Consider the following 12,765-nt stretch of genomic DNA (forward strand, 5'->3'; position numbering starts at 1 on the left):
ATTCACTTCCTTAATTGCTGCTTCCTCTATTCGTTTGGCTACTCTTGCAACATACATAGAGTCTGTAACCACATTTAAAGGTCCTTGTAAGTTGGATACTGCCCATACTACTGCCAACAATTCCAAAGTTTGTAAACTATCCGCAGGGTCTGCTGTGATGATTTGATGTTTCCATTATCCTTTTTCTTACCAAGTGACAGCAACACGCTTTGACTTCTTTCTTACATCAATAAAAGCTGTAATATCTCCTTCTATAGGGCGTTCTTCTCTCAAGGGTCGAGTAATCCAGTTCCATTCTGTCATCCATTGCAAAACTCTAGGCACTAATTTGCTGGTATCCACTTTTGCAGATGATGTCAATAATGCTTCCTGTAAATCCTTTGAGTTGATCAGGTACCAGTCCAAGGTTTCTTTTTCCATAGGCAGTCTAATGGTAGCAGGTTCTCTACCATCCACTTCAAGAATTCTGAGACGCCCCTTTTTGATTAATGCAGCCAATTGTTCAATTTTTGAACATATTGTTTTCTTATGCTGTAATGGTGGAGACAACCATTCCAACACCTGTATCTCTTTCGTTTTCTCTTGTTGTTGAGAGAGAGCACCAAGCAGGTGGCAAGGGCTATTCTAGATAGTAAGGTCAATAGGGTGGTCGAGTTGTCGACGAGACACGTACTCTTGTTGTACACAGTCACTGATTTGTTGCAAGGCAAGACGATGCTCCTGTGTCAGGCATACAGGAGTAGTAGGGTCGACACCCTTTAATAAAGGCCGCAGGGTTTCTAACAAATGATTCGGTATTCTCACAATAGGCTTTAGCCACTGTAAGTCTTTCAGTAATTTCTGTGCATTATGTAGAGTCTTAATGTCTAGTTGTAACTCTAATTTTTGAGGTATCACTTTTTGATCCATCAAAGTCTATCTTAAATATTTCTAGGGCTTTGTAGTTTGAATTTTCTCTGAAGCAATATCAAGTGAATATGAAGCAAGGGTATTTCTAATAATGTCAATCTGCAAAGAGGAAAATGGTTGTTGCTGTGCAAACAAGATATCATCTATATAATGGTATATTATAGTTGCTGGCCACCTGCGACGTAGTGGCTGTAATGCTGCATCAACATAAAGCTGACATAAAGTCGGGGAATTCCGCATGCTTTGTGGCAAACAAATCTATTCAAATCTTTTATCTGGTTCTCCACGATTTATTGCTGGTAAAGTAAAGGCAAATCTTTTTGCATCATTAGGATGCAGGGCAATGGTGAAGAAACAGTCCCTTAAGTCGATGATTAAGAGTGGCCAATGTTCTGGAATCATAGCTGGATTAGGAAGACTAGGCTGTAAGGCCCCTATAGGTTCTATTTGATCATTTACAGCTCGCAAATCATGTATTAAACGATATTTCCCTGATTTCTTTTTGATCACAAAAATAGGTGTATTCCAGGGGCTCGTGGAAAGTCGTAAATGTCTCTTTGAATATTGTTCCTCCACTAATTCATGAGCATGCATAAGGTTTTCCTCTTTTAGAGGCCATTGCTTAACCATCACCGGTGTATCTGTTTTCCAGGTGAGTGGAATGGGGAAAGTCCAAGCAATGGCAATTACTCCAAAGGGTGCTGATTAGTTAACACCACTCCCAGTTGCGTTAAAATGTCCCTTCCAATTAGGCAGGAGACTGTAGGAGGCAGTTGCACAATTGAAAACACAGCAGATATTTGTTGATCTTCAATGGACACAGACAAAGAGGGCGACCTGCTTGCCAATGTAAATCCTCCTACTCCGGTGAGCATGTTTGCTGATGGGAATAGAGGCCAATGCTGTGGCCATGCCTCTGGAGAAATAATGCTGGTATCTGCTCCTGTATCCAATAATCTATAAAGGGTTATGCTTTCATGCCTATAAGTAACTGTGACCTTTTGCTTTGGTCTGTTTTGTAAATCCACAGTTAAAAGTGTAACACCAGTGGAGCCAAAACTCTTTTCATCCCGTGCTTGTTCAGTAAATGGTTGTATTCTAGAGGTTATTTGTGATAGTGGTATCAATTGTGCAATACGTTGTCTTTTTGTAATTTTAATTGGAGGATAGAGGGTGTAAGCCATGATTTGTATTTCCTCTGTAAAGTCTGCATCAATAACTCCAGGCAAAACAAATAATCCCAACATAGTTGTAGAAGAGCGTCCTAATAATAATGCTCCACATGTTTGTCCATTTAATATAAGAGGACTCTTTACTCCAGTTGGTATTTTCTCAGGAAGATTGGTCATTATTATTACTTCTATTGCGGCAGATAAGTCCAAACCGAGGCTCCCTGTTGTTGCGGGTTGCAGGCAGGAGGTGGCTGCGATGTCGCGGCAGCTGGTGCCGGTGTCTCCGATGTCACGGCAGCTACTTGTGTCTGGGCGCGGCCCCCGTGAAACGCGCTCTGCTGACAGTTTCCCGACCGCCGTCTACAAGCTGTGGTGTTGTGGGAGCTGGATCGGCAGTGAGCCACTTCGGAGAGGAGCAAGAGCAGCTAACACTTGATTCTGAGCAGCTAACACCTGATTCTGATTAGACTCTGCCTGCTTTTGTAACCCCAATCCTAACTCCTTTATAGCATCTACTAGAAATGCCTGCGAAGCAGTTGGCATTAATGCTATTCGCTCTAATGCTTCTTCAATGGTCTAATTTGCTCCCAAAGTAGATAATACTCTTTGGGTTGCTGGATTACTATTTTGAAGGATACACTGCTTCAATATCGCCCCTTTAAGAAAGTCTGCCACACCGGCTCGATCTATAGCAGCAGCCGCCCTATCGATAAAATTTCCGAATGACTCTTCTCTACCTTGCTTAATACCCATATAAATTGGTAATCTCCCTGGCTCTTTAACCATATCTATCGCTGCACGCATCAATCTCATAGTCTCTCTAAGCTTATCTGGTCCCAATATCATCTGTGCTTCTGTACGCAGAAATGCTCCTAATCCCATAAGTTCATCTACTGTCACTCTATGCAATGGATCTCCCGGAGCCCGTTGTACAGCAACTGACTCATTTACTAATGCTTGCCAATGTGCATTAAACAATAATTGTTGATGCTGAGTAAATATTAAACGCACTATCCCTTTTAAGTCATTTGGGCATAAAATCTGAGTGTTAAAGATATAATCTAACATTTGCTTAACAGGTTCACTTTTTACACCAAACTGACTAACTGTAGAACGTAGCTGAGCTAACAACTTCTAATCTAAGGCAGAATATGCTGCTACATTATGCATTAAATTCCCCTGTGCATCATATTGTGGTGTATAAGTAACCGGACATGCAAGACTAGAAGCTATTTCTACGGCTTCACTATCTCCCATTTGCATCATCTCTTTTGCCAAAGCAGACCAAGCTTCCCTCCTTTGTTTAGCCATTTCCCCCCATAGATCACGGTGTGCCCCTGGGATGGGAGCTGGCTCTTTGGAGGTGCAATGCTGCTGGCATTTTAATGCAGGCGCCGAATTTTCGCATTGGGAAGGCAGTAAAGCAGAGGCTGGCTCGCGAGGGGGAAACGACCCCCCCGCTGGAGCTGTCAGTGAAGCCGGGGCCGGCCCGAAAGAAGCCGGCTCATGCGGGGGAAGCGACCCCCCCGCAGCTGCAACCGGAGTTTGCTCAGGCAAAGCCGGCGCGCGCGGGGGAAGGAGCCCCCCTCCCGCCGAAGCTGAAACCGGAGCACGCTCGAGCAGAGCCGGCTCGCGCGGGGGAAGGGACCCCCCCGCTGGAGCTGTAACTGGAGCCGGCCTGCTCGGGGGTAGCGGCGGAGGCAAAGCCGGCGGCGGAGGCAGAGCTGGCTTGCCCCCCCCACCATCCGACCCGCCTGAAGCCGGCTGTGGAGGCAAAGCTGGCTTGCTTTTACCTCCCCCACCCGGCTCGCCTTCCCCCTCAGGCAAGGGAGGCGCAGACGGTTTCGCACTTTCTAAAAGCATGTCCTCAACACCACTATGCTGGGGATTTTTAGGCATAAGTATCTTAGTTACAGAAGGTGCTAAAGGGTCATCCTCACGACCATATCCTATATTCCTCTTATGAGCTTCTGTAGCCCTTTCTGCTGCCTTTCTCTCAGAGACCTGCTGAAGCAATGCATTATACACTACCCGCCATAATTTCCCAAACTTTTTAGCTGATTTATCCCCATCTAACACAGAGTCTATTAACACCTCTCCAAAATTTTTCTACTCTGAAAGCTCATGTACTGTATGTGGGTTAGTAAACATACCTATAGAATGACCATAAGCTAACAACCCCGGTAATTCCTTTTTTAAATCTATCTCTTTTACCCCTCGCTTTTCTAAATATGAGGAGAATAAATCATATGCCGCTTGCCTATCCATACCTATTCAGCGCGCGCTGTCGCAGCTCCAGACTTCGGCGGCACGTAGGGACTTGAGCGATCCTCAAGGGTGCTTTTTATAAATAATCCAGTCTTTGTAAATAATCCGGCACCGTCCCGCTGCTAGGACCCCCACCCAACTTCCGGACCGTGGCGAGTTCCCTTTTTTCTTTGTAATCTGAGAAAAAAGGACAGGGGTTCAACGTTGCCGCATCGTTGCCCGCAGCGTTGCCCGCATTCTCCACCATTTGTCGACGGAAGGAGACCAGGACATCAGGTTGATCATCACAGGCCCAATTTTATTGATCAGCACAGCGGGTTAAATACAGTTCGTAATTAACTTCATGCATATTGCAAAAGTTGAGCTCAGGATTGGTTAGTTACATATCAGCAGTTACACCTACTTTTACATTCCTATGGTCCTACTTTTGATACTTTCTACATATTCTTAGGAGATATTCAGAACTAATCTCTACTCCCTTTCTCCATGTTGCAGCAAGGCCACTGATTGCAAGCTGCTGACATCTCCTTTCAGCTTGCTGACTGCTGATTTCTCAGCTTGACCAGTGGCAATATGTCAGCATGGCCTTTCTCAGCTAACCAACTATTAATAAAGCTCTCCACAATCCAGCCAGATTTTAACCAGGTAGGAGTAACACCCCAGTTGTGCCAGTCGTCCTGCCACATTGCCATAAAGGCAACTGTGTCAGAGTTTTACTGCTGCACAATGGTGTCCAGCTCCTCCTCTTTATTGCCTGTGTTGCAGGCATTGATGCCTGCTGGCATGCACTTCATGGGCTATTGATCCTACCCCTTTTTGCAGAAGTCCCAGCTCCTATGTGACCATTCTCAGGAGCTTCTACAGTTTTTAAACACATCAGTAATAACCCTTGTGTCACTGCTGCTGAATGGATCTCCATCCCATCTCCACCAAGGCAGCAGAGTGAAGGACCTCACTCTCTCTCAAACACTGCTGTAGTGCACCCCAGGCTTACTTCTAGCAAACTTGGTTGTATGTCTTCCCCCCTCCAAATCTGGTTTAAAGCTCTCAGTGATCCCTGCTAGCTCCTGTGCAAAGATCCTTTTCCCCCTCTGAGACAGGTGTACCCTGCCTGTTGCTAGCAGTCCTGCTGTCATGTAAGCTGACCCATGATCAAAACCCCCAAATTCTGCCAATGGCCTCAAGCTCAGATATTGGTCTGCTGGCTCTTCCTGTTTCCTCCATAATTTCCTGCAACTGGAAGGATAGAGAACACATGATAGCACTATTTGTGCTCCTGATCCCTTAAGCAGTCATTCCAAGGCCCTGAAATCTTCCCTGATTGTCCTTGGACCTCCTGGTGCAACCTCATCACTGCCAATCTGAGAAATCAATAATGGATAATTATCTGACAGCCATACCAGGGCAGGAACTTGGACCCCAGACAGGCAGCAGACTTTCCTAAGAAGTGGTTCCTGCCAGCATATTGGGCTTTCTGCTCTCTTCCAAAGGGAGTCTCCTACAGTAATGTCCTCTTTTTCTTCAGGGAAGCAGTTTTGACATAGGCCAACTTAACCTCGGTGACAGATTGCTCCCTATCCCTTCAAGTCAGTGTTTTCCAGCAGGTGGAGGAGAGAGAAAGGAATCCTCTGTGTGTCAGGTCTGCCTCCCAGGCACGTCCCAGGGAAGGCAGGGTGCAATTCCACTATATCATCTCTCTCACACACACTCCCTGATAGTCCTCAACCCACACACTCCCGCCAGAGTTCCTCACTAAGTGGAAGAGTACTCGGGCATTCTCCCAGAGCTGTGCTCACAGGTGCCACCCAGTACTGGCACTGAGAGCAGGGCTCACCCTGCAGGTGCCACCCAGTACTGGCAGCGTGTCCCTGCCAGAGCTGTCTGTGTGGAGCTGAGTGAGGCCGTGCCTTTCTGCCAGGTGGGCACCACTGCTCCTGCCTGGGCTGGCGCTGCCTCTGCACCTTCCTGCACACTGCTGAGCCACAGCCTGCTCACCAGGGCTCCCTAAGGGCTTCTTTTGTATTTGGGAAAAACTGCTGCTGTTGGTCCTGGCCCCACCTAGGTCCCATCAGCCACTGCCACTCAGCTGCAGGCTTCTGGCAGCTCTTGTCTCCCCGTGACACTCCCCCAGTTCAGGAAACCGCCCTGTGCACTGCACTGGAGCACTCTGCTGCTGATTGCGCTGGCAACCAGAGCCACTCACCTTGCACCTCACTGCTGTCGCCCAAATTCAACTTAGACCAAATTCAAATGTTTAAAGATTGCAACTACATATGAAGCCGGTTTCTCTGTCGGTAAACTGGCCCTCCAACCCAAGCCACACCACCTCCACTTTAAACATTATTACATAAAGTGCAAGCAAGGGCTTTCCTAGTTACTAAGTGTCAAGCTTAAGTGTCCCCATATATTTCAATAGTTACTTTTTTCTCCCAGAGCTACTTTGAAAGCACATCATTTCCTCGCTCACACTCATCTAGCAGAAACTCAAATTCCTACACTAGACCAAAGAAGAATACAGTGCATAGACAACTTGGAATTTTTTTTTGCTAACATTTTAGCTTGAAATATGTGCTAAACTCCAATGCAAACTCCCCAGAGCAAGCAAGTGACATAAAGAAGCATTCGTTATCAGAAATGCAAAGCACAACAGAAACCAGACAACAAGAACAGCCTAAGAGATAATGCAAGTATCTCAGAGTAGACTTAATTCTATTTCATTAGAGAGAAATTACAAAAGTGTGTTATTATCTACAGAATAGATTTAGGCAGGCACCAACAGACTGCATGATAGCAACTCAAATGCTGAGCATACCAAGGAATATTTCTAGCATTCACTACCCTCAAAGAAAAGCATCAATTCCTGGTTGCACTAAAAATTTTCCACCACGGAATAGAAGAATTTGAGCTACATCTTTATTAAAATGCTACTCAACTAGGACAGTTCTCCTACAGAAAAGCTCCCTGACAAAAAAAGGAGGCCATACTCCCACTAAAAAGCAGTAACTCTTAGACAGCTGTGTCTGTGGAAAGATGTCACACTTGGACTGCCTGCTGAGAGTCATCCTCGGTTTATTCCAATCACCAAACAGTGCTCAGCAATTAATAGTACGAGCACAAGTTAACGCAGGCCAAAAATCATGCCAGGAACTATTCCAGTACTTAAATGTGATTGAGTAGTTAGGTTCCTGTGTTGAAGATTGTTGCCCAGCATGGTTTTATTTATTTGTATAGCCACAACTTCAGAGTGCTTGAATGCTACGTATTTCACAGCTGTACGACTGAAGAACGTAGCAGCAGGAATTATTACCATGTAGTGGGTAGAGAAGCACAAACACTCTGGCAGCTTTTATAGCCTAATTTAGAATTAACCTCAAAGCCTTTTCTAAGAGAACAATCTTAAGATATTTTTAGAGTAATTGTATGCCATTAGATCTGTTTTAATATCTTCCTGCTTAGTCAGAATTAAGAAAGCTGAGAATTATGATCTGTTAACTAATGTACTTTTCTCATCTCCAGTGCCGCCATGCTTACCTAAAGGTTACAGAAATTTGCTGAAAATTTGCTCCAGCAGCAATTTCTCAAATATTAAAGAGAGCATCTTTGAGTATTTTGAGTTCTCTCACAAAATCACACCATAGAAGTCACCAGTCAAAACCTCTTTTTATTTTGCGGGATATTTTTGGTTTTCTGCTTTTTATTTTTCAAATAAAAACAATCATTGCATTCCTTGATTTAAGTAGCTATTACATCTGAAGACACCAAAAATGTAACTCTCAGTACTCCATGTCAGGAAACTTCCACATTTACAGAAGAAACACAATTCACATCTTAAGTCATCTGCCAAACTGGATGACTTACAACTACAGAAATAAACGATCTGTCATCTTTTATAATTTAAAGTATTACATTCTTTTTTCCTGGCAAAAATATTTAGCTTCAACTTCTAGGAGAGCCAAGCATGAAACACTCAGTCAAGTAACACCATACAGGTTAGTCTGAAGGTACTAAAGTCACAGGTGTTCATCACTGCAAATACATACTTGTAAATGCAATCTAAGAGAATCTGCCTCACTTGCAGCCTCCTTCATATTTTCCACAGGACCTACTGGAACAATCTAACAATACTGAAACATGCTTGAGGCTACATCAGGTTCAGATAATTTCTCATTTTGAGTAACAACTCATTTTTGCACACTAATGAATCATGCTAGTTTCTGACTTGCAACAATGTCAGCAGTCAACTGAGCAATGCTGAAATGAAATTTAAGAAAAAACCACAAACACATGTATTTACTTAATTACTCCAAATGCTAACCTGTAACTGAATGTGCCCGTGCTTGTTAACATGTGAAGTATTTGTATTGCCTCGGCTATTCAAAATTAAGAGGAGTGCTATTATAGTGGAATAAAGTCTCCTCCAGTGCTCTCTCCATGGAAACCCACTGCAGTCCTTTGCTACATGAGAGAGATGCACAGGCCAGCTGAGGCTGCATGCTTGATCTCCCAGCAGCAGTTATGTAACAACGCACAATACCTAAGGATTTGTTTAATCATTACAGTTTGTTATTCTGAGACTTGTTGGAATCAAGTTCTCATTCTAAACTGAAAATACTACTTTAACAAAGAAAACATTCAATCTTTCAAAGCACCTCAATTAAAAAAAAAAAACACAAAAACAACAAAAAACCAAAATAAGGACTTGCACCTTCAAAACCAGCAGCATTTAATTTACAGCAAATCCAAAGGTAGTAAGGTACCCTAAATAGCTTTAAGAATCTGAGCAAAAGGTCTCCCTTTACATCTAATTTTAAGAGACTATATACAGAATTTAAAATGCTTTCCATCAAGTACAAGGAAAATCCTGTATACAATCATTAGGAAAAGAAATCCAGTGACCTTAACTTGTCAGAATATGAACATATTCCACTGGAAAGTATTACATTAATGAAGCAGGGAGCAGAAGCATTCTAGCAAAAACATCCTACATTTCTCCAAAGAAAGCATGGCAGCATAGTGCAGCATTTCTAAAATAAAAGACTCAACAAGAAACTGAGGCTGTTTGGCTTTAAATACACACAGCCAACTCTCTTTACACACACACTGGTACTTCAACAGTTTGCAGCAGGAAATGACCTACCTGGTTTTTAGCCGCAACACCGATAGCTCTGTTTTTGGATCCAAATGAAACCACTGACCTGGAAAGAACAACAGGCTAATTAACACGACTGACAACTCTCACGGATTCATTTTCTGCTACTGCAGATAAAACACCTTAGCCTTTCTGTTAAAGTGTCATTCCTGTCGTAAAAAAACTACAGGAAGACTTTTATCCGTCTTAAAGCCTTGGCCCAAATCCAGGACTTTTCCCAATAGCTTATCCGAACGGTGGAACAGGATGATCGCAATTCAGAGCTCACAGCCGGACTACACCCTACCCGTCTGTGCATGGCTGCTTCCAACTTGTCAACTAACTCCTGCTTGGAGCCAGAGGCTTTCTGTATCTAACCTCTGACTAAGGGAGAGCTGCCCTGAACAGCTGGCAGAGCCCACCCTCCGCAGCACGGGTGGCAGCGTGTCCGCCCGTGTCCCACTTCACCCGGGCTGCCCCCCGGGATCCTCCCCGCCCGCCGCAGCACGGCCCGAGCGGCTCCGCACAGCCCCGGGCACTACCCGCGGGACGCGCTCCGGCTCCGGGGCACGGAACGGGCCGGGACCGGGGGAACACCGAGGGTGGGGACCGGGACATACAGGGGAACAACGCGGGTGGGGCCCGGGGGCACTGAGCGGGTCAGGGTCGGGGCGCAGCCGGACGCAGCGGCTGAGGGGATCGGGGCACACAGCGGGTTGGAGCGGGAAGGGGAGCACGGGGGCACGCAGCGGCTCGGAGGGACACACAGCGGGCTGCCGCTCGGCCCCGCCACCCTGTACCGACCCCCCGGCAGCCCCGGAGGCGGCGAGTGCCGGGGAACGCGCTGGCCCCGCACAGCGGGAACCCCCCCCACGCCCCACCGCGAAACTTCCAGCAGCTTCTCTACGGCGCCCGGCGCCCCGCCGGGCACGGACCGGCCCCTGCCCGCCGCACCCCCACACTCACGGCGTGCACCGGTCGCTGAACTCGTTGGCGACGGTCTCGATGCCGCCGGCCCGCGCCACAGCGATGTAGCAGCTCTGGAAGCCCAGATCAAAGCCCACCACGGCCATGGCCCCGGCGCCAGAGGGAGGCCCCCGCTCTGCCCGGCTCGCTCCCGGTGCTGCTGCGGCCGGCGGTCCCCGTAGCGTGCGCGGGCGGGCGGGCGGGGAGGGGATGCAGCGGCGCCGCCGCCGCTTTAAATATGACAATGAGGCGAAGTTTCCAGAAACTGCGGCAGCCACTCACCGGCTCCACGTGCGGCTTCCGCTTCCGCCCTCGGCCGCCTTCTCGAACAATTCCCGCCAATCGGCGGCTCCGAGCGCGGTGACGTTGACCGTTTCCACGGCGATCGCGGACGCCGCCGGCCCCCCGGGGGCGGGGCCAGGCGCGCGGGGCGGGGCGGGGCGGGGCCGTGTGGAGGAGGCGGCGGGGGCCGGGGCCGAGAAAGGCGGCAGGGGCTCCCCGACCCGGAATGTGCGGGAGAAAGGGATACGAGCAGCTTTTCCCGTCCGTGCCCTCACTTTAGTGCACTGGGTACCCTCTCTAGAGCTCTTAGTCACGTTGTTGTGGGTATCTCCCTCCCGCGCTGGCGGGCGAAATATGCTAATTGTACGCATCACTGGCTCTCTGCAGAGGGCTTTTGTCTCGGCGTGCCACAATCCGCTATAACATAAATGTTCTATTGCCTCCTAGCAGTCCAGCTCTAGCTTTTTGTGCAGGACCCCATCCCTGCTGGAAGAAGCCTTAACCCCCTGCATTCCGTACGGAGGTGTGGTGGGTACACAGACCCTGTTCGGTTGTCAGCAGTGCATCCATCACAGAATCAATCCGGTTGGAAAAGTCCTCTGCGATCATCGAGTCCAGCACGTAACAGAACCATAACAACCAGACCTTGGTACTGAGCGCCTCATCCAGTCTTTCCTTAAACCCCTCCAGGGACAATGAGTCCGCCACCTCCCTGGGCAGCCCATTCCAATACCTAATTGCCCTTTCCGTGAAGAAATTCCTCCTAATGTCCAGCCTTACACCCCCCAGGCACAGCCTAAAGCTATGTACTCTCTGCATGTTGGGGCTGCCTTTCAGGTCCTGGCTGTTACAAAGGGCAGGGAGAGATGATAGCATTCACTGTCCTGAGTGTCCCTGCATGGAAGAGGCAAGATATTTCCACTCCCACCCCCAATACCCCTCTCTAGGAACTGTGATTCAGCAATTTCTGATAAAGCTTTGCTTCAGTGTTGAGTAGCATTCAGCTCTGCTGGATTTTGACCCCTCTTGGGGAGGGGAGGTATGGGGAGGATTTGGTCTCCTAAAATAGTGCTTGCCTGTTTCAGAGGAGACACAGGGCTGAAAAATTCATGATACCAGCGTGACTAGCTAAAGATGCAGCTTCTAATCTCAGAACAAGGTTGGCCTGGTAGATGTGTGTGTGTGAGCTGGTGAAGTTTCATGTCCTTACTTGACATGGTAAATATTCATGGTAATGTATTTCCAGCTTTGAATGAGGAGACAGACTTCATCAAAGTATTTAGCTGCTTAAATATCCTGATACAGAAATGCTTAAAGTACTTAAGCGGCCTTCCTGAGCATCCAAAGTCCTTGTATCCTGGATAACACTTCTGCAGAACTTGAATGTTAAAAACCAGTCTTTTAATTTATTGGCTCACCTGTTTGTCAGCTGTCACCCTGCCTGACAAGAAATAGGGTACCTAGCATTTTCCGTGGTTGTTTAGGAATTCCTGTTCTGGCAAATTATGGACATGCAACATATCTGGTGGTTAAACTGTTGCCATAGATGATAAAAGTAGATACCAAATATTCTTTCTGCTTTTTCTCTTTTGTTACAAACTGTTTATCCTTGAATAGAAAAAGAAGAAAACTTGACTGTTTGCCCAGATTTGCAGCTGCTCTCTAAAGGGAGGAAAAGATCAGCAGCGAATTTGGAAGTTACTCTGCTGGCACCATCTCTGATGGTGCAGTGCAGTGGTTGAGTTATGCCTCCAATGAACTGGAATCCCAGTATAGGAATAAAGTTTATTTTTACTCAGCCTAGAGCAGAAGCACATATTGGTAGCGACTCGCTATGTGTTCCCACTATGGAACTGTAAATGGTGTTGAGGAGGAGTAGAGAGGAGATAAGAACTGTTGAGGGAGGTAAAATTGGTAAGGTGCTGCTAGAGATGGTTCCTGCCTCTGGCCTGGGGCAGCTGAGGCCATGGTGAGGGCTGTTCTGAAAGATTGGGCCAGTCCTGCATGCTGCCGGCAGATCTGTGGGCTGAAACCTTGTGG

General features: G+C 47.0%; 1 protein-coding gene across 2 annotated transcripts in view; it reads right to left on the bottom strand.

Moving 5' to 3' along the window:
• HSPH1 (heat shock protein family H (Hsp110) member 1) overlaps positions 1 to 10,734 on the bottom strand; it is a 29,781-nt gene extending 19,047 nt beyond the window's left edge. Inside the window, exons 1-2 of one of the 2 annotated variants that reach the window (XM_014263975.3) lie at positions 10,444 to 10,734; positions 9,487 to 9,544 (exon numbers count right to left, since the gene is read on the bottom strand). In XM_014263975.3, coding sequence (XP_014119450.2) covers positions 9,487 to 9,544; positions 10,444 to 10,550 — 165 coding nt within the window. In that variant the 5' untranslated portion in view covers positions 10,551 to 10,734. The remainder of the gene's footprint in view (positions 1 to 9,486; positions 9,545 to 10,443) is intronic. The other variant, XM_005482478.4, reaches the window with a different exon arrangement.
• Positions 10,735 to 12,765: the final 2,031 nt, after the last annotated feature.

Source organism: Zonotrichia albicollis, chromosome 2 (assembly GCF_047830755.1).
Source record: "Zonotrichia albicollis isolate bZonAlb1 chromosome 2, bZonAlb1.hap1, whole genome shotgun sequence".
NCBI classification, from domain to species: domain Eukaryota; kingdom Metazoa; phylum Chordata; class Aves; order Passeriformes; family Passerellidae; genus Zonotrichia; species Zonotrichia albicollis.